General features: G+C 33.3%; 1 protein-coding gene and 1 long non-coding RNA gene across 2 annotated transcripts in view; one reads left to right on the forward strand and one right to left on the reverse strand.

Moving 5' to 3' along the window:
- Positions 1-1234: 1234 nt before the first annotated feature.
- Positions 1235-23471, reverse strand: part of msl-3 (male-specific lethal 3) — a 30063-nt gene continuing 7826 nt past the window's right edge. The window contains exons 3-8 of the mRNA XM_075304674.1: positions 16940-17118; positions 6824-7008; positions 6321-6627; positions 2974-3638; positions 2826-2910; positions 1235-1582 (exon numbers count right to left, since the gene is read on the reverse strand). Coding sequence (XP_075160789.1) covers positions 1360-1582; positions 2826-2910; positions 2974-3638; positions 6321-6627; positions 6824-7008; positions 16940-17118 — 1644 coding nt within the window. The 3' untranslated portion in view covers positions 1235-1359. The remainder of the gene's footprint in view (positions 1583-2825; positions 2911-2973; positions 3639-6320; positions 6628-6823; positions 7009-16939; positions 17119-23471) is intronic.
- Positions 7431-7927, forward strand: LOC142233676 (uncharacterized). Its single transcript, XR_012721467.1, has 2 exons — positions 7431-7595; positions 7651-7927. It is a non-coding gene; the product is annotated as an uncharacterized LOC142233676 (long non-coding RNA).

Genomic DNA, 23471 nt, shown 5'->3' on the forward strand with positions numbered 1-23471 from the left:
TCATACAAAACCTTTTTTCGGGAGGTTCAAGTGTGGTTCATTGTTGGGTTTAATGAACTGCCTGAATTTATTCTGATAATTGGTTGATAGTTTTGCTGCAAGTAGAGGATGCTGATGAGGAATGTGGTAATTCCGAAACGTGCGTCCATCCAACCATCTTGCAGTCTATAGGGCTTTGCCCAAATAAATTTGACAAACACTCTTTTCCTCTGTTGGTTAAGCTACACTTGTAGTTTAGTCAATCGAAATACTTGGGTTGTGGTATCTTAAAACTTCTTAACGTCGTTTTCTAAATTGTGAGTTAGTCCATACGTGGTATATATTAGACAAAACAGTTAGGTATAGTTAAGTCTACAAATAATTACGAATCGATATGGACTTTTTGCACAGTACGTAGAGAGCCAGAATTAAAATATGAGGGTCACTTATATGGGGGCTATATACAATTATGAACTTGATATGGACATAAGCGTAGTAAGGCCTCTGGGGGGAGGGCTTAGCCCCCTCCAGAAAAAAATTAGCCCCCCCCTAGAATGTGAAAACCTATATATGATGTTCCATTATATATTGTTACTGTAGTATAGATAGGGGGCTACAGCCCTCCTGGTTAAATATGTCTAGATACGGCAATGGTTATGGATCAATTTTTGTGTGATTGGAAATCGATTTATCTGAGGGATATATACAACTATAGACCGATATGGACCTTGTTAGGTATGATTGTTAACGCCCATATACTAGCACAATGTACCCAATTTCAACTCACTCGGATGAAATTTGCCCCTCCAAGAGGCTCCAAAACCAAATCTCGGGGTCGGTTTATATGGGAGCTATATATGATTATGGACTGATATGGACCACTTTTGGCATGGTTGTTAAATATCATATACGATCACCACGTACCAAATTTCAAGCAGATCGGATGAATTTTAGCTCGAGTTGAAAGTGGTTTATTTTATGTATATGTTATGAACTTTTTTTTTTGTTTAATGAATTATTATGGAATTGTTTTTATTTTACTTGAAAAAGTGTGCTCTTTTTATAAACTGAATGTGCTCTTTTTGCCTCTTCAATATCTGGCATCCCTAGATGGAAATGTCCCTGGCTAGCTCTAGCATATGTTGTTATTCAGAAAAATTTAATTAGAATTCTATCCTAACATTTACCTATTTCAACAAGAGCAGACAACTACTCGTAAAAATCGTTTTGTTTTAATGCATATTTTCCACATAACTTACAAGTTTATTTTTTCGTTTATTACTAAGTCATTCGTTCCATAAATAATGCATGACATTATAACAAATTTCTATATATTATACAATATTTGTATGTATAAAATAATGGTTATAATCATTCCATCTAATGCAACGATGATAAACTTTCTACATTTGTGGGTGTAGATAGCTCTTCAATCGATGTTTTCTCTTGATGATCTTTTGCAATTGGAACATCTTCCGGATCAAGAAATTTTGTAGTGTGCATCACTTCACGGATTACATCATTTGTGTTGTCCGTGTGACTTTGGTTGATAGATCGAGCATAGTTATCCTCATTAAACCATTCCTTGTGTGACTCTAGGTAACTGTAAGAAACAAACAAAAGATGAATAAAATTATAAATCGCACAAATATTTTTGACAATTCTGAAATTCATGTGTTATAGTTGGCAATTGTTGTTATTTCCTATGAAAAATCACAAATATTATAACACATAGTACGACCATAAACCAAGAAAATGTTCTCATATTTTTTGGGACAAATATTCTTGGAGGCTAAAATTGTTCTTGTGGAGGCTTATATGAAGCGCTTTTCCGTGCGTATTGCTTTTTTGATCCACAAAAATCGTAGTAATTTATAATAGGAGAAACTTTCGAATAAAAGTTCTCCAACTGCAGTTCATCTTTCCAGTTTTCGTTAAAAGTATGTTAACCCATTTTAGTCAATATCCAAAATCGATTTTGACCAATAATGTCTTAATCACTTTTGAGTCGATTTTGCAAAAACATCAAAAGTCGAAATCGAACATGACAGAAAGCCTACTTCCACATATTACATTTTTCAGATAAAACGTTTATTAGCCGAAAAGTCGATTTTTAAGTTTTGTATTCTCAAATCAGAGAGAATAAAAACACAAGAGGACGAAAATTTGTCTTTTACAAAAACAAAAATGTCAATGCCTGCAACTTTAGTATTACCGACGTTGAGGTCGAAGCGCTGATAAATTCTTTATAAAAGCATCGGCAGTTATAATTTCAAATTGTTTGCAAAAAAAAATTTTATGAAATGAAAACATTTATAAAAAAGAACATTTGTTTCTACAAAGTAGGTTTTAAATCCTATTTTCTTTACGTTTCGAAAAGTCAGCAGAGAACTACTGTGTGACGCCGACGCAAACTGTATGATATTTGAGAGAAGCGCCGACAAAAACTACATGATATCAGAGAAATTTTCCTCATGGCTGCCACCTACTGACGCAGTTTCGCTTCACAGTTTCGTTCTTTTGTCTTGTTATTCTCTCTGGTGGCACCTTATAAAGTGTTGCCAATTATATCTGATGTATTTCTCAAAATAGAATTTACAACTATTTGATATTTATTTTTAATGATATATTATATTATTTAGAGGTCACCAAAAGATTCGATTATCACCGAACCTGGTGCCATATGTAGAATGTTACAAAGTTTACAATATGGCAATCTAAATTTGCTCATTGGAAGAAATTTATTTCAGAAAATCCAAAGGTGTTAACTAAGTATATATCCATTCAAAAAACATGGTACAGATCTTGTTATTTTACTAATCGGCTTGAAGTTTACCCATACTTACTTGACAAACGTGTCCAGATGTTGCAAGATTATTTTTAACTTTTCATCGCTCATTGTTGAGGCATTCAGAAATTCAGGCAACTTAACTAAATTAAATATAGAATAGTTACTATTCGATTAAAAATATATGTATTATTATTAGTTATTACCAATAAGGCGGGCTAAATGAGGTGCACCAAATATCATCGATGGGGCTGAAACAGCATTCGAGGGTAATAAACGCCATGAAAGAACATTTTGAAGAAAATCACGAATTTGTGGCGAAATTGGAGCCAAAGATTTTAGGAAACTTAAGCCAGATGCAGGAATGTTAGAATTAAGAGGTGTTGATGCTGCCGAACTTGTGCTGGCAATACTAGACAAACAATTTTCCAAAGTGAAATCACTATCGTCGCTACGATGAGAACGTAATTTTCTACGTTGTGGTTGATCATCTTGAGATGTTGCGGAGGGATTAATATTATCAGTCGATGTAGTTGACACCGAAACACAAATGGTAACTGCTGATTGAGATTGTATTTCTGCCGTGTTTTCAGCAGTAATCGTAGGAGCCGCTAGTGAGGATGTCGTTGTTAAGGGTGTAGTTGTAGTATTTGTAGTAGATACAGATGTTGATGCTTCTGTTATATCATTCTTAATATTAAACCATTCTAAGTTAAAGGCAGGTGTTGGAACATATGAAAATTTCTTTAAATTTTCTTCAGATAAATATGAGAGCACATGTTCTCTTTCTTCTTTGTATAGCAAATACTCCGAGATTGTAAAATCAAAATATATCCGTAACCCATCAGCAAATTCTTTCAGCAACTCAACTCTGAAAAATGTGTAACAATTTTAATAAACATTTCCAAAAAATATTGTGAAGTTTTAAAGATGACGTTTTAAATTTGATCAATTTTACATAAACTAGTAAAGAAAAAACTTTCTAATAATTGGTTGGTTGGACTGGAACATGTCTACTTCCTGAAACAATGCGGTGGTTCATAAATTATCCAAGTGATATCACTGTGGAAAATGTACCGAATGCGTCGCGGAGTTACCATTGTACCCTTGTTACCCTGGGAGTTATTTTGGACTCCATGACGGTTGACACCAATTAGAGTTTGGTGCTTTGTTAGATCCATAATATGGAGAACATATCAGTGTCTTTTTAATGTAGCCTATTTTATTTATTGAGCATTTAGAGATAGATTTTTATACGCAACAATGTTGACCAATTCCGAAATTTATTTAAGATTCGCAAGACTTATTTGGGCAAAGCCCTATAGACTGCAAGACGGTTGAATGGACAGCTGTTTCGGAATTACCACATTCCTCATCGGCATACTCTACTTGCAGAAAAACTATCAACTAATTATCAGAATAAATAAAAAATTCACTAAACCTAAAATGAACTACTCATGAACTTCCGGAAAAAAGAATATGAGCTCTGCCTAAACAAATTTACAAGCATATCTCTTTTCCTTTGCCAAAGTCAAATTATCGATTTGAATGCAGTTGGCTGGGTTTGTTTTTAAGCGTGCTTCCTTTATCTTCATTCGTTTTGTTTGTTATTGTTGGTTTATTCTTCAATCATTATTGGAGGTTCAAGAGTAGTTAATTTTGAGCTTTGTGAATTACCCGAATTTATTCCGATAAGTGGTTGATACTTTTGCTACAAGTATAGGATTCTGATGATGAATGTGGCGATTCCGAAACAGCTGTCCATTCAACCGTCTTGCAGTCTATAGGGCTTTGCCAAAATAAATAAATAAATTTTCCCTTCTGTTGGTTAAGCTACACTTGTAGTTTCGTCAATGCATAATTTTAAGCTGAAATCAAAATGATGATTGAAGAATAAACCAACAATAACAAACAAAACGAGTCGTAAGACGGTTGATATTCAGTTTTATAACTTTTCTTCTGTTTTCAGTTATTAACAATTTAAGATGACTCCAGTTAATCAAACCTACCGTGGAAAGTAAATGAGTTTGTCATAGAGCCAATTGAAAACAATTTGAAGGAAATTTGAAGAAATTTGATACATGCATTATTTATGCCCCACTTACTTTATTGTATAGAGGTGTATAGCAGTACAACGGGGGAGAACTTGAGAAAGGTGAAATTAGCATTGAATAGAGTAGTACGTTATCTATATTCGCTTGGACGGTTCGAACATGTTTCGGACTACGTCGATGCTTCTTAGGATTTTCCTTCTACGAATCTGTTGATTTAAGATCTCTGTTGTTATTTTACAGGATTTTTAAGACACAAACTCTTCTTTTTCTTGTCAACTTGTTTGCTTTTGGACGCTCCCGTCGCAATCAATTGATTATTCCAACTGCCACTCGATACATGAATAAATCATTTCATGTGAGAATTGGTACACTGTATAATAGTCTGCCGAATGCATTGAAGCATTTTGATCTATCCTACAACACCTACCGAAAGAACCTTCTTCAATATTTTACATTCGCTTGATGATTAAAGATAAAGATAATTGACTCAAACATAATGCAAACATTGTTTAATGAGTAGTCTCCTGACTCGCAAAATAAAACATATTTTAATTTCAATGGGATCCAAGAACATTAAAAAACGCAAAAAATAAAAAAAAAATGTATATAACATTATTGGTATAAGATTGCTGGTTCAATTTTGTATATAAGATCGTGGTTTATTTTTATTAATTTATATTTAATATTTTTATATAATATTGTAATGTCCGTTAGAGTAGTACATTGTAATTCGTTAAATTGGCCCTGTAAAGGCTTTGAATTGCTTAAATAAATGGAAATAAATAAAATAAATGAATACTTTTGGCTTTCGGCGAAAATGAACGAGTGGCACTGAAAGTTTTCAACTTGTAGAAGCATCCAATTTTCGAATCTGAATCAAGTATTTAGGTTAGGTTAGGTTAGGTGGCAGCCCGATGTATCAGGCTCACTTAGACTATTCAGTCCATTGTGAGTGTTGCCCGATTACATGTTAAGCTCAATGACAAGGGACCTCCTTTTTATAGCCGAGTTCAAACGGCGTTCCACATTGCAGTGAAACCACTTAGAGAAGCTTTGAAACCCTCAGAAATGTCACCAGCATTACTGAGGTGGGAGAATCCACCGCTGAAAAACCTTTTGGTTTTCGGTCGAAGCAGGAATAGAACCCACGACCTTGTGTATGCAAGGCGGACATGCTAACCATTGCACCACGGTGGCTCCCATCAAGTATTTATGATTCGCATTGATCTTATCAAGTGACTTCCACTTGGTAGATATAATTCCGAATTTGTACGAATATGGTCATTTGGCCCGCATTTGTTTTCAGCACAAGTAATTATTTAAGCAGACTTATTTTCCCATGTAATACTTCGAATTACCCTTATGTATTCAATGATGATTCTAATCCTTACTATGATCATCTTAGAAATTGCATGGGAACGCTCCCTTAACCTTATTCCCGTGAATGACCTTATTGATGTAGAGGATAACGGGAATACGACTGAGAATGAAAAACTTACGTGGCGATGATTTTATCAACATCCCTCTCTTTTCTTTCTGTGGTTCTTTGCTGTGTTGTTCGACGACGTGGATTTCCCTCCGACTGATTACTAGAAAATACCATTTTCAAAGCTGTCTGTTTCACGAATTTTTCGAATATAGCTACTGCAGGATTCCTCGACGGAAGAGTGTGCTGTTTACCATATTTAACAATCATATCATAATCATATTCCAAATAGTGCCGCAATCTTTCACTAATGCGTAACATCACACGATCCTCATCATGGAAACTTTCTACTGAACTGCAACATGAATCAGTTTCACAATCTGAAATGAACACATAAAATACAGGTAATTAAATACATAAATACAGCATTAAAAACAAAAACTATCAGTTTTGTTGGAACATCCATCTTAATGGTGTTTAGAGATTGTGTAAAGTTTTTCTGATTATTATTATAAATTCTTGTTTATAAATACAAAATAATAGACTTGTGATATAAATTGTGTTGTTACTACTTACCGTCTTTCATTGAGAAACGGTCATTTTTCTCAAAGGTACTACCAGAACTGAAGTTATCCTCGGACAAACCACGTGGGCGTAGTTTATTAGGAGATGTGGCATCTGCGCTGTCTTCTGAATTGATAGCAATTGGTTTTCTAGAACGTTTCTTATTTTTGTGTTCTTTTCGATATAAATAGGCACCCCTGAAAAATAATAAATAAATAATTATAAACTCCCGTTATTATCCTAAAATTGAAGTTCAGAAGATAATTAGAAGCTACGAGTATATGAAACCCTAAAGCTGCGCAGTCTTCCCCACCCCTTGGATTTTTTATTATATTTTTTTATTTTTCATTCAATGTAATACCAAGGGGTAGTGGCCCATATGGTGTATTACACAGTAATCCTAACCATACACACAAAAAAAAATTCACCAAATTATTTAATGAATTCCGAATAAAAAACCAAGTAAAAAATGATTAATATTTATTACGTTTCCAATTAAAATATTAATTCAATTACAAACGTGATTGAAATTTTTTTTCATCTTTGTGATTGACATTGAATTATTTTGAGTGATGGAGAGAAAGAGCGAAAAGAGAACAAGAGAATGTGTATTTATTCAACAACACGTTATGGAGAGATCAGTCTGTGGAAGTAACTCGTAACGAACGGTCAAGTTTTTGTTTTTCGCGTAAATTGAAAAACATGATTGGCGACATTCTGACTACTGCATTCGAAATGTGTGCAATGCACACATCAGTCTACGAAAACAAACGAAACGATTGAGGTACGTATCATTTAGTCACAAACTTTTCAATTTTCGTCAATCGTTTTGTACGCAGACAAAAACAAAACAACAAACATTTCAAAAGCAAAAAAGACGAAACGAAACGATTGCTTTTGTGCTCTTCGGATTTGCGGCGCCAAGTTGTTTCGTTCGGTAACGAAATGACGAAATGGGAATAAAACGTTTGCAAACGTTTGCTGAGCGAAACGATGATAACAATATTAAAAGAAATCTTATTTACCAATGTAACAGGTGTTATTGTTCGAAGAATAAATTGAATAAAGAATTCTTGTAACGACTTAAGGAAACGTTTGTGAAACGTTTGCATTCAATGTGCACTGTTTTGTTTTCTATATTTTACTAAGCACCGTAGTACTTTTCAGTTTATGTTTGGTTTCCACTCACGAACAAAAACAATACAAAACGAAAGGCAAGTGCCGTTATCTTGGGTTTTCGTTTCGTTTTGGATATGTGGATTGTACGAAACGAAACAATTGGAAACGTTTTGTTTTGTTTGTTTTCGTACGCTGAGTGTGCATACATATTTTGAATACAATAGCAAACCATACAAAAGGGTTGAAATAAGTAAAGTGTGCAACAACCCAGCAAAAAAGCGCCGCCAAAAAAGTAATGAAAATGTTCTTTTTGGATCCGGAAGTGGTGCAAAATTGACACAGAACCATTTACCATTACCATTTTTGTCGACAAAATTTAAATGATTTGTACCATTTTATGAATTCTTACTTTGTTTTTAACCTATTTAAAACAAAAAAAGTTAAAATTATGCATTAAAAGTATGAAAACCCCAAGTTATAAAAAATTGAATTAAAAGAACTTCCTGGGTAGTTAAAATAAAGAACATCATGGAGAGTGCATCTTCTGGAAGTGCTTTTAAAGTTGTGCCTTTGGAAGAACTTCCACATTTTTTTGTGGGAATAAATGGACATACGGTAAAAGACTGTAAAAAATAGATGACAGAATATTAGAAATTACCTGCGTTTGTGTTTTGCGGTATTGTAAAAATAGAACACAATCCACATTTATTGAAAGTAAGCAATCGTGAACGTGAATACCGTTTTCCATTAAGCCTGTTTATGTTTAGCGGAAAATAATATATATTTTATGAAAATATAAAATAAATTTCTTTTAGTGAGTATTTTATTTCGTCAAATTGGTCAACCGTCATTTTAATCAAAAATTATGTAGTATACAGAATATTTTTGTAATCAGTTAGGTATCATATTGCAGTATGGGTATGGATGCATTGGAGGATTTACCTCCATCGTTGGCAAAAAATTCTATTTTTGTTTTACCTGTCTTTCAGTTTGAACCCAAAATATGAAAAATATCCGAAAATCTCCATAAATGTGTATAAAAAAAATATATGCATTTTACATTTATATTTTTAATTTTCAGAATTTGAAATGTATCAATCAATATAATTCCAAATTGGTTCAAATTTTTTTAGATGATATCAATGTGCGGTAATTTAACTTGGTGCTTTCTGGCATTTTCATTTAGTGCTTTTGGTGCTTTTTTTATTTTGAACAGTATTAGCCCTTGTGTATGTGATAACACTGGAAGCGATACCAGCGTGATGAGGTCCCGTGGGACCTACAATAAAAAAAGGATGGTAGAGAGGTTATCCCTACGATATTTTTCGATCATTTACTGTAGGTGGACTCTTCTATAATGCACAAATTGCATATATAAACATTTGGTTGTAAATATAGAGTTTTATTTAATTTTTAATAGGATACAGATAATGTTAAAATTTTTGATTAGTATACTAGTGGCCCTGATGTTTGACGCAGGCGTGGTACCTATAAGTATCCTTATACGTACCAAGCAACAATATATTGTTTTTGTAGTTGAATGTTCTTAACAAACTGGATTTTTGAAGGAAAAACAATACGATTTTTTTTAGTGGCGTTCGTTTTGCTCGCAGTATTATGTGCACAGTGGTTGTTTCAAACTTGGTCCAAATTGAGGCACATCTTGCCAAATTCCAGGAGCCGATAGGTCTGGAAAATGTATAGAAATATAAAAACTTATTTCGACCACGATTTCCATGAAGTTCAAATAACTTTTTTTGCACTTTTACTCTCACTATATTGGATATATCAACGGAAGACATAAAATTATGTACTACCAAGCAACGAAACCAATGGAAACTTCAAAACTGACAAATTCTTCCAAATAACAGTATTTTCTGAAAGGATGTTAGTGTTATTAATTGTTCCAAATACGAAAATCGCAATATCTTTACACTGCTTTTTAAACTGTGCTAAAACCACTAATGTAATTAGTAATAGGTCCCATTGGACCTCATCACGCAGAATCGCACTAAACTTTTTTCAAATACCTATAAAAACCGATTTAATGATTCAATCACATAAAAATTTAAAGTTTTCAACTTAAAACACTTCAGTACAAGAAGTCATAAACAATCAAGCTGAAATTCATATAAAAGATAAAGTTATGTATGAATAAAAATCAAAAAGGTCCAGCGGGACCTCATCACGCACAGAAGGGTTAAGTTTAATTGATACAAAAATTTTGATTAGACTTTCAAGAGCCGAAAAAAATCAAATTTATTGCCAAATATAGAATTTGATTGTTATGAAATTGGTATTGATTATTTTTTAATTAATATTATCATTTAGGGTATTCTGTAGGAAAGTCGAGCGATGAGTGTCGAATTTTTGAATTTGGTAAAGATGTCATTAAAAACGTTTGTATTAGATTCAGAAAAGCACGCACAACTGAAATAAGCAATAGACTCCTTCCATATATTAATATTTTGAAAGTTGAAAAACATCACTGATCAAAATGAATTGGACGAAAGCATTAAAACTGATCAAAGTGTATACTTGAATAGCGGTTCATAATGGTGAGTACTAAGTTCGAGTTTTGCCGCTAATGTGAAAACTATATCAGTAAACAAGGCATAAAATTATGCATATTTGCAGCAAATTTTATTAGAACTTGATGGGGAATAGCGAAAAGCAAATTTTCACAAAGTTTGTATTCCTTAAAATGAATTACTTAAGAAAAGTAATTATGAAAAATGGTAATTTTAGCAGCTAAACTCGATCTTAATACCCACGTTAACTTCTTAAAATTCAATTCACAAAAGTTGTATAATACATCTTCGGAAGTTTTTTTTTTTTTTTTTTTTTTAGTAGAGCGTTTAATTTTCGATTTTGTGGTGGAAGGTGGTATGTTAGAATTTATAATATATTTTTGGTGCTTTTTGGCCTTGGGGAGTTGGCAACACTGATAGAGAGTTCACATTTATTTGAGTGTAATACCCATTGTACAGTTCCGAGACGGCTCAGACTGCTCACAGAACAGTATAAATTGAAATAAAATAAAACAGAAAAGAAAGACAGATTTTCAGCTTAAATTGTCCAATAGGAATTTATACCGAACAGCAGCTTCTTACCAGTAGAGTAGTGTTTCAACACAAGTGAAGTTAATTTTTACAACAATGGCAGACATAATGATTTAGTACAACGTAAATTTATTTAGAGAAGGACAAATAATTATTAACGAATAAATTGAGCATTAGAGTGACCATATTTTGACAAAAGAATTTTATTTGTATCTAAAACTTTCTTATAAATATAAGGTAATTCAGTTAATCGGAATTCATTTCAATTCGATTCAATTCAATTCATGTTAAATTTTTATAAATAAAAAGGTTTGTTGAACGGAGTTCAACTCCCACTAGATATTATTGATCGTAGTTATATGGTTATGTTAGAGCAAAACACACAATTAATAAGAACTAAATTCTTTTGTTTATAGCAAATTAAAAAAAAAAAAATAAAATATTGAATATTTTTTATAAGAAACCCATATTTTCTTTTATTTCAAACAAAAATTAAATAAGATTTTGGCAATTTATTAATTTTTTTGATTGAAATTTATTGCCAATATCAATTAGTTTTTTTAATTGATTCAATCACATAGTCGATTGATTTTTGTCGCGAAATTGATTAACATTTTATTGATGAAATTAAAACATTGATTGAATTCTATGTCAAAAACCAATCATTTTGTAATTGATTCAATCACACAATTAATTCATTCCGTGACAAAAGTCTATTAAATTTTTAATTGAAAATCGTGTTGGTTTTCAATTAAAATGGGTGATTGATCATTTTCGTGATTGAAGACATTTAATCCGCGATTTTCGTGGTTGAAATCAAAAATTTGTTTTTGTGTGTAGGTTCAGAATAAAAAAATGCAAATCCTTAAAAATAAATAAATACACATCACAACATCACGGTTTCCCAAATCTAATAAATGGAAATAATTCAAGTAGTAGAATAAAAAATGTATAAATAACTACACGGATGAAAAAGGCTGTTTTTCATATGTTTGGCTATAAACATTATATGTTTGGAACACAAATTTTTAAACACAATATTTTTGAGTGCAAGCATATAATGTTCATAAACTAGCATAACATGTTTGGGACATATATGTTAATATGTTAGAACATATTATGTTTGGGACATAAAATGTTTGTAAATATAATATGCTTGGATGCAAACATATATTAATTTAGAAATAGCCTATAAACATATATGTGTTTAGTAGCTTGGAGCGCTATTTAACAGGGAGCGATATTGAATTAAGTCGGTGGTTGTTGCTTGTTATTCCAAACTTAACATTTTATTTTTCCTTGGGCAATTGATCAGCTACTTCTTTGATCCCTACAAACTGTGTGGTCCGCTGTTCGAATCCCCGTCCGGCAAAAGGTAAAATTAAAATATAAAAAAAAATCATACAATTGAATAATTTCTTCTACAATGTTTGTATTACAGAAAAAGGTGCTAAGAACTAAAAAATCTCGTGGAAGTGAGAAAGATGTGGGGGAATATACAATTGGACAGAAACAACATTTTGAGCATTCAGGTCGAAAACCTATGTTGTTAGCACCAATATTACCTGTTTATTTTCATAATTCGTTATGATTGTAAATATATAAATAAATAAATAAAATTTTGAGCACAATATTGTTTGGGAGAATTTTTTTTAAGCATATAATATTTTTGGGTGCAAAATGCTTCCGAACATATTATATGTTCACATAATAACATATTGTTTTTTGGAAGACAACATTATTGAATTTGGATGCAAAAATACAAAATGTTTGGAACTTAGACTGCCCAAACATATATTATTTAGACTAATATGCTTTCAAACATATTATATATTGGAAGAGATCAAAAATATAAATGTTTGGGCAATACCCAAAAATGTATATGCTTGAAGCAAAATATGTTTGGGAGTATATGTTACAGAAGCGATTTTTTGTGAGCGTGTAGTAAACAATTTTTTCATTTATATTTTTCCATAACTGTTGTGGATGGCATCCCTGCCACACAGAAATTACATACCATTATTTTTATCCGTCTACTTTAATCTACATCTGTAATTATGTTTCTGTTCTTTATATACACACACATATCATGTTGATATTGCTTATATAGATCATCGATATATGTAATACCGTTATTATTAGTATATGTGTGTGTTCTTTTGCGATGAATATAAATTGTCATAACTATAAACTGAATTTATGTGTCTCACTTGGAAGCAAGGGACACAACAATAACATTAAGCAAACAGCAATGATGGGCTAACAGGTAATCATAGTCATCGCATTTACAAAAGGGTTTATAAACCCTAATTAACTTAATTTTATTTTAGTTTAATTTAATTTCTTAATTCCAAATCATTAAGACCCTTGAGTCTTGAAAAAAATTAAAAGTGCCGAAGATATTAATCAATTGTTTAATCAATTATATTATTTACGTCTAATTATTTCAGTTATTGATACTATCATTTATGTGATTGATGCACTTTCTTAATTAAAAAATTAATTAGATCAATATATATATATTGTCATTGTATCACAAAACATTGTTTTCAGAACTTAAAAATATTATGGTTGTTGTTGTAATAATGTATTGCATTATCATCAAATATTTTTTTTTTCTTAATGAAATTGTAATTGGATTATAATTATAGTTGAATTTTTCTTTGTATGTATATACACAGAAAAAAAAGTGTCTCGTAAATTTAAGAAGATTTTTACAATAATTTATTATAAGAATTTTCCAGAATTTTAGTTAATTTTTCATATCTTCAACGAAAATTAACTACTCGAAAGGAAATTTTACAAATTCTAAGTAGCAATCGTTTAGTTCATGGCCTACAAAATACGATGGAAATTTCCTTAAAAAATTTCTTAACTGGTAGTTAAAAATTCGTTTGTCATGGTATAAAACTACTTGTGAAATGTAAAGTATTTTCTAAATAATAAGTGCAATTTACCATAAGATTTTTTTGTATGAGAAAATATTTTTTTACGAAAAATGAACTTGAAAGTGGATAGAAATTTCTTACTGACAATTCCTATGGTTAATAATTGTTGGTAAAAAAATTCCCAATGAAATATTTTTAGTTCACATGTAATTAAATTTATAGACATTTTCGTCAAAAATGGGTAGATATCATTTCATGAAGTTTTTGCTAATTCTAAGTTAAACGTTTCATCGTTCTTATACTGATATGCATTTAAGAGTATAGTTCTTAGAGTAAATTGTGGACAGATGCGATGAACTAATGCATAGTACAGAGATCTTTCTCGTCAAAGTGGAATATGTTTAATGTAAAGATGATGTTACTTGAATTTTTTTGAGAGTGAGAGCATGCAATGCAATAATGAGAAATGGTAGCGAGTGATGGGGATGTTGTGTATATCTGAGCGTGGGGTTGTTTTTGTTCTTTCAGTGGTTTGTGTGTGTGTTTATTATTGGCGAATGGTTTATTTGGCTGGATGAGGTGTTGTTTTCAATGAAGGCACATGTGTTTGTGTTGTTGTAGGAATGTTTGGTTTTGCTTGGTTTTGTTTGGCATGCTTCAGTTATATAGTTGGCGTTGGCGTGGGCTGTTGCATCTTTTTAGCAAATATGTAACAAGGGAATATGAAGGTATGGAATATTTTGGTTTTTTTAGACATATATTGGTGTTTGTTTATTAAAACTTTGAAATGAAAGTTATTAATATTTTAGCGATGAAATGTACGATGGCGAAGTGATGATCGGTAGCTTAGAAAAAAGTTATTAAGAATGTTCAATATTTCAATGCTGAAATGGAAAGTATATTGAAATTGTTTTATCTAATTTAATTTTTATTATTCAATGTAAAAAATAAATATTCAATTTCAGAGTAACTCCAGATGAATTTGGAAAATTGTTTGTTACACCTCTGCGTATAGTTTAATGATAAATAGGTAAGAGTTCTTTTTCAATGTGTTTTTCTTTTAAAAAATAATATTCTTTATGTATATTATTATTTGCTAATTATTATTATTATTTTTTTTAACAAGTTTCATGTTTTTTTTTTTGTAAAAACATATCTAAGTTAAGAGCAACCCCAGATGGATTCGGGCAAATTTTTATATTTCTCCTCAGCGTATAATTTAATAGAGAAGTGGTAAGTTTTCTTTTAAAAATTGGCTTTCTTCTCACTAGAATATTTACGTTTTAGTGACATTTTTATTGTCAAAAATTACAGGTTTTAATACTTTATTTTAGTATTACTTTCATCAAATATTTTTGGAAACATTTTGTTACACCTCAGCATATAGTTTAATCATAAATTGGTAAGTATTCTTTTTAAAATGTGGTTTTCTGTTAAAAAGGATATTTTTTATTTATATCATTATTTGCTAATTATTATTATTATTGTAATGTTTTTTTGAAACTAGTTTAATGTTTTTCTTTGTTGTAAAAAAAATATTTAATTTCAGATCAACCCAAGATGGATTCGGGCATATTTTTATATTCCTCCTCAGCGTATAATTTAATAGAGAAGTGGTAAGTTTTCTTTTAAAATTTGGCTTTCTTTTCACTAGAATATTTAAATTTTTATGACCTTTTTATTATCAAAATTACATGTTTTAATACCTTATTTTAGTATTACAATAATCAAATATTTTTGGAAACAAATTTATTATTTTTATTGTAAAAAACAAATATTTAATTTCAGAATAACAACTTGGAAACATTTTTATGAATTGGTAAGCTTTCTTTAACATTCTTTTAACCAGAATATTTAGTTTTTTTATGCATATTATTTTTTAATTAGATTTTTTGGAAACCAAGTTTATGTTTTCTGTTTAATGTAAAAAATAAATATTTAATTTCAGAGTATCCCCAAATGAATTTCGATAAGTTTTTAACCTCAGCGTACAATTTAATAGAGAATTGGTAAGTTTTATATTAAAACTTTGGCTTTCTTTTGACAAGAATATTTATTTTATTATGTCCTTCACATCGATAACAACACAGTTTTATGAGTTAATATATTACTTAATTCATTATTTCTCTAATTGTTTCAGGTACAAACTTTATGAGGTACGTTTATCTATGGAAAGTTGAATTCCTTACACCATTTAATAAAATGCCCCCAAATTTGGTAAGTTACAAGCTAATTTAAAGAGATTAAAAATTACAGTTTATTACATGTTAATTTTTAACAATTTTCATTATTCCTTCCATTTTTTTCAGCAAGATATGTGAATATACTAACGATGAATAAAAAACTAAGGAAAAGTCAAAATGTCCAAATAGGGAGTTAAAATAAACTACTTTCTTGTTCCACGTGGTCATAATTTTTATTCACAAAAACATTGTATTAAGAACTCTCATCATAAGTTTTTATAATAAAGTACTTTTGCTTAAAGAAAGTTGAATTTTAATGTATGAAAATTTTCATAATTGTAAAACGGTTTGTTGTTCCTTTAATTATTTAATTTCTCTGTACTGTGGAATGATTGATTTAAAAATAGTTTAGTCGTCGACATTTTAAGGAGACTTTTAACCACTTTTTATTATCGGGTTTCCCAAAAAATAAGCAGGTAAACCAAATAATACTGACTTTTGAACTTGGTAGGGGTATATAAATCTTATGGTGTTGTAAAAATGAACTAAACTACAATGTTATAGATGAACTAAAATTTAAGTGTAGGAATCAAATATTTCAGTGTAGGAATCAAATATTTCGGAAAAACATTTTCAATTATACTTCTAATTGGAAGTAGTTTCTATTTAATTACAATGTTAATTATATTTAAAATTAATATTTTAATTAAAAACTTAAAGATGTCCAACCATTTTCTTCACTGACTTTATTGTTTAATCAGTTAAACGTTTAATTGATTACGTTTTCAAATTCAATCAACGTTTTAATTGGAAATATTTTGGTGATATTTTCTGTGTAATAAATAAAAACTAAACTAAGAAAGTAAAAGTACTTACAACTGCAGTTGTGCCTTTTCAGCTAAATCCCGTTGTAGTTGGCGGTTTTCTTCAGTATCCTTGAGAACATAATCAGCACTCACCTTGCGATCCCATGAACTACTCCAGCCTTGAAAATGTATTTTATATTGAATGTGTTTTCGCCCTCTCTTATCTTTTGTCTCGTATGTTCCCAAAATCTATTCGTAATAATTAAATAAGAAAAAGGAAGGTTTGTATGTAAACAAATTACACCAGTTTTAAAATTACCAATAGTTCGGAGTTTTAAAAAATAAAAACCAAAAATAACAACTAAATACACTCGACAGATAGATTGATTGGCCAATTCTTATTCTTTTTTATTTTAACCCTTTCGACCCCGAATTTTTATAGGTATCGCTAAATTTTTTTTCACTTTTAATCATGTTGAAGTCATTTAAGAAGCGTCTAGCCAAAATTTCGGGTCGCCACGCCCATTCGTTTAGGCGGTAGAGAATGTTGCCTGTGGGCAACTTTGGGCAATTGTGACTACAAACTATTTTGTTTTGTAATGATAGACGTATTACGTTTTATTGGATTTTTGTTAAGTTTTTTGTTATTTTACAGTAATCACGCTCAAACACAATCACGAAGAAATATTTGTACTCATGCATGCCATGTGGGTAGGAATTCACGGTCACGAAATGAAAAGTCATACTCGCACACGCTCACACATGAACAATGTTTATGTCTCACGCTTTCGCACGATTCACGACAATTTTCGTAATTCACAAATCTCGTAAGTCACGAATATTTTCGGAACACGACAATTTTCGTGGCTCAATAAAATTCTGGTAATTAACGAAATTTCTCGTGACTCACGCTATTGAAATCTTAAGCGTGATTAAATATGTAAAGGTGATTAAAATCGGTGAGCTTGAATTTAATCGTGAACGTGAATTTGTTCGTGATTGTGACTTTTTGTGTCTGTTTTACCGTGAGTGCGAATTTTATCGTGAATATGAATTTTGTTGTTAACGTGAATTTTATCTTGAGCGTGAGTTGGATCGTGAGCGTGGGTTGGATCGTGAAAGTAAATTTTTATCGGGAGCGTGATTTCGGAGAAAGTTTACTCACTCACAACCACGAACACAATTTGATTTTTACTCACGCTCACGCGCCACACATTTTTCTTTAATCCCGTTCACGCACATTCACGAGGTTTCGTTTAAATTTCATTCACGGCTTCGCGTGAATCACGCGTGACTCACGAAAATGTTTTGTTTTTTTTTTTTTTTTTTAACCCATGTCAATTTAACTGGCGGTGTAAAAAACCAACGTATTATAAAGCGTCGATATGCGTGCTAATCCACTAGTATGTTGCCAAGAAGTGGCTTCCTCCCTTTTTACGATTCCTTCCAAATTCCCCACTGCACTGCAGATATGTTTTCCACATCATCGCCGCATTTCTCGTTACTGGGACATCCCTATTGAAGTTCAAAATTTTTTCAAAATCATTGTTTTTCAAACCTTTTTTCTCCAGGTCTTATGTTCAAAAATATGTAATTTTACTACCACAACTGCCCAAAGTTGCCCACAGGCAACTTTTCAATTTTAAAAATTTCCCATCTGTTGTTTTTTTGCAATTCTAAGATTTGACTTCCAGAAATATTTTACTTGACATGTACTACAATAGATTTAATAAAAACTTTCAACATTTTAGTTGTAATTTTTGAAAAAAAGTCACATGTATAAAAACCTCTTTTTAAATTCGCAAATATTTTTTTCTTGAGGTACGTGCGTATTAATGAAAATTTGTTTGCTAATTGACAACCAAATTAGCTGATTTTTCATTCAACTTGAAGAAAACACTTGTAGCTTTCGATACCGTTACAGTTTTATGAACAAAAACAACGCTGACAGTGAGTCTCAAAACACAAAAAGTTTCCCACAGGCAACTTTAGGGTCGAAAGGGTTAATTATTTTTTTATCTTTTCTTGTAACCTCAAGAGTACGCGTTCAAAAGTAGTGAATATCGAAATGTAACAATGAATGCAGAACAAAACATAAGTCTCTTAATCTCCGGTACCTCGAGGCTACTATGAAACCCCAGAGGCTCTTTGGATATCCGAGGTTTCTATAAAGCTGGTAAGCAAACTAAGCAATACCATAGCTGAAATGGACAGATTCAATGTGGACATAGGTTAGGTTAGGTTAAAGTGGCAGCCCGATTAAGACTCAGGCTCACTTAGACTATGCAGTCCATTGTGATACCACATTAACTAAAAGTACCTATTACATATGGGCACTTCTAGTTTTAACCGCTGAACCTTCTTGATTATTTTTCTTTGTTGAACCAACCAGATTGTTCCAAAAATATTAGCAGACTGCTTAAGTTAACGTTTTCCAGATCCGCCAGTAATCTGAAGCTATATGCTCCTAAAAGTTGCTTGCGCTTTACACAAAATGCAGGACACTCACACAAGAGGTGTTTAATTGATTCTATTTCCTCCGCATCATGGCAGCTCATACAATAGTCATTATACTTCGCGCCAATAGTTTTTGCAAAATCTCCTATCAGGCAGCGACCCGTTATAGCAGATATCAGGAGTGATATCTGACGTCTCGAGAACATTAGCATATCTAGTGTGCGGTTTAAGTTGAAATGGAGCCATATTTGCTTGGTGTCGTTACAACCCTTGCAATTCTCCCATCGAACATTTGCCATTATAACAGCCTTCTCACGCAGCATGAGCTTGCAGGTAGCTAGGGGCATACCAACAAATTCTAGTTCCCCTGGAATATGTAAGGTAGTCCCTAGCCTTGCCAACTCATCCGCTTCGCAGTTCCCCGGTATGTTTCTATGGCCAGGCACCCATATTAGGTGAATATTGTACTGCTCAGCCATCTCATTGAGAGATTTGCGGCAATCGATGGCCGTTTTCGAGTTGAGGAACACAGAGTCCAAGGATTTTATTGCAGGTTGACTGTCTGAGTATATATTAATGCCCACATTTTTTGGAACATTACTTCTCAGCCAATTCGCCACCTCTCTTATTGCTAATATTTCAGCCTGAAAAACACTACAGTGATTAGGTAATCTTTTCGCTATTTGAAGTTCCAGATCATTAGAATATACTCCGAAACCCACTTGTCCATCCAATTTGGAGCCATCAGTGTAGAAATCTATATATTCTTTATTCCCCGGGGTCTGTGTGCACCACGCCTCACTGTTGGGGATTAGAGTCTCAAACTTTTTGTCGAAAAGTGGACTCGCCAAAGTGTAATCCACTACGTTAGGCACATCTGACATTATTTTGAGGACAGAACTGTGACCGTAACCTTTTTCCGACCACAGCGATAGTTCGCGCAACCGCACAGCCGTTGTTGCAGCTGACTGTTTGGCCAAAATGTCTAAAGGCAATAGATGCAGCATGACATTAAGGGAATTTGTTCCTGTCGTGCTGAATGCGCCTGAAATACACAAACACGCCATACGCGGAACTTTATCTAAACCAGTCGGTTTCTGAAGTGCCGGCCACCAGACTACAACACCATATAGCATTATAGGTCTAACCACTGCCGTGTATAGCCAATGCACAGTTTTTGGTTTTAGTCCCCACTTTTTTCCTATTGCCTTTTTGCACGAGTACAAAGCTACAGTTGCCTTCCTCGCCCTTTCTTCAATATTAAGCTTAAAGTTCAGCTTCCTGTCCAAAATAACGCCAAGGTATTTTGCACAATCACCAAAGGGAATTTCAATACTCCCTAAGGAAATAGGCCTAACCGTGGGAGTTTTGCGATCTTTGCAGTACATGACTAATTCTGTCTTTGCAGGATTTACCCCAAGACCATTGTCTTTCGCCCATTGTTCACTCATCCGGAGGGCCCTCTGAATAATATCTCTGATTGTGGATGGGAATTTTCCCCTGACTGCCAGAGCTACATCATCTGCGTATGCCACCACTTTTATCCTTTCTTTTTCTAGAGTAACCAGAAGGCTATTTATAGCAACATTCCAAAGAAGAGGTGATAGAACTCCTCCTTGGGGAGTGCCTCTGTTCACATACTTTTGTATGTTTGCTTGTCCTAGTGTGGCTGAAATACGTCTCTTCATTAGCAGTTCGTCTAACAGCCTGAGTATACATGGATCAACATTCAGAGTTGTCAGTCCATTTAATATCGAGCTCGGATGGACATTATTGAACGCCCCTTCGATGTCTAGAAACGCCACGATTGTGTATTCTTTGACAGATAGTGAGCTTTCAATAAAGCTGACTAGTTCATGTAGTGCGGTCTCAGTAGACCTGCCCTTCGAGTATGCATGCTGTCGTTTCGAGAACAAACTTGAATCGATGCTAGTTCTAAGATAAATATCTATCATCCTCTCCAGAGTCTTAAGTAGGAATGAGGATAAGCTGATTGGTCGGAAATCCTTCGCCCTCGAGTGAGAGGCTTTTCCCGCTTTAGGTATGAAAACGACTTTTGTTTCCCTCCACTTTCCTGGGATATATGATAAGTTGATACATCCTTTATATATCACCGACAACCAGGGGATAATTTTGTCAGTTACAGCTTGTAACTCCGCCGGAGTAATTCCATCTGGTCCAGGGGATTTGAATGGTCCAAAGCTATTTAGCGCCCATCTTATTCTAGTTTCCGATACAATTTCCTCGACAGGAAACGACCGCTGAGCAACTGTGGCACCGCCAGTACATGGTTCAACCGTCTGATTTCCAGGAAAATGTGTGTCCAATAGTACCTCCAGCGTCTCCTCACTGGACGTTGTCCAATTGCCCTCCGATGTTTTAATGAAACCTGGAGCGGAGTTGGTGGATGCTAGAACCTTCCGTAGACTGGAAGCCTCGGACGTATTCTCAATACTGCTGCAGTAAGCATTCCAAGAGTTATGCTGAGCCTTTCTTAGTTCTCGCTTGTATCCTCTCAGATTCTTCTTGTAAGCGTCCCAGTCCTCAGGGGCTCTGGTGGACTTTGCCTTGTTAAAGAGCTTCCTGCAGGATTTCCCCATATTACTTAATTCCGTAGACCACCATGGTGGTCGATGTTTCCCCTTGGCTTTCATCTAGGGCATGCAGCTTTCAGTGAGATGTTGAAGGCCTTAGTAATCCGCTCCACTGCGTGTTCGATATCTTGCACATTTCTCATATTTGTCTCTGTTATTTCCGGTATCATTATATTGAACGATTCCCTATACCTATTCCAGTCAGCTTTCCTAACATTTGGCGGAAATATGATCTTGGTGATATGAACATCAAATTTGAAACTGATGTAGCGATGATCTGAAAAGCTGTGTTCACTTAAAACCTGCCACTCAGATATCATTTCTTTCAGTTCTTGCGAGGCCAAGGTGATGTCCAAAACCTCTTGCCTGTTTTTAGTGACAAAGGTTGGGACATCTCCCTTGTTGCAAACTACCAAACTACTCTATTAGCGACTCTCCCATTGCATTAGTATCACTACTTCCCCATATACAATGATGTGCATTCGCATCGCATCCCATAATGAGTTTCGTCTTTGTTTTCAGTGACTCCTCCACTAAGGTCTTAACGGCATATGGAGGCATCTCCCTGTCATGTCCCATGTAGACCGAAGATACCCAATATTTGCATTTGGCTATTTCTAAACTTGCAACGACAGTGTCTGTATTGCACATTAAAGGAAGCAGAAACAAGTTGAGCTCGTTTTTAGCAATTATACAGGCTCGATTTACATCATTACCAGTATACTGCAATAGTTTGAACCCCGGAGTACTTAATTCACATAAAGGGTGATTTGTTAAGTGCTTGATAACTTTTTAAAAAAAAAAAACGCATAAAATTTGCAAAATCTCATCGGTTCTTTATTTGAAACGTTAGATTGGTCCATGACATTTACTTTTTGAAGATAATTTCATTTAAATGTTGACCGCGGCTGCGTCTTAGGTGGTCCATTCGGAAAGTCCAATTTTGGGCAACTTTTTCGAGCATTTCGGCCGGAATAGCCCGAATTTCTTCGGAAATGTTGTCTTCCAAAGCTGGAATAGTTGCTGGCTTATTTCTGTAGACTTTAGACTTGACGTAGCCCCACAAAAAATAGTCTAAAGGCGTCAAATCGCATGATCTTGGTGGCCAACTTACCGGTCCATTTCTTGAGATGAATTGTTCTCCGAAGTTTTCCCTCAAAATGGCCATAGAATCGCGAGCTGTGTGGCATGTAGCGCCATCTTGTTGAAACCACATGTCAACCAAGTTCAGTTCTTCCATTTTTGGCAACAAAAAGTTTGTTAGCATCGAACGATAGCGATCGCCATTCACCGTAACGTTGCGTCCAACAGCATCTTTGAAAAAATACGGTCCAATGATTCCACCAGCGTACAAACCACACCAAACAGTGCATTTTTCGGGATGCATGGGCAGTTCTTGAACGGCTTCTGGTTGCTCTTTACTCCAAATGCGGCAATTTTGCTTATTTACGTAGCCATTCAACCAGAAATGAGCCTCATCGCTGAACAAAATTTGTCGATAAAAAAGCGGATTTTCTGCCACTGATTTTGGTAATAAAATTCAATGATTTG

Source organism: Haematobia irritans, chromosome 4, assembly GCF_050003625.1.
Source record: "Haematobia irritans isolate KBUSLIRL chromosome 4, ASM5000362v1, whole genome shotgun sequence".
NCBI classification, from domain to species: domain Eukaryota; kingdom Metazoa; phylum Arthropoda; class Insecta; order Diptera; family Muscidae; genus Haematobia; species Haematobia irritans.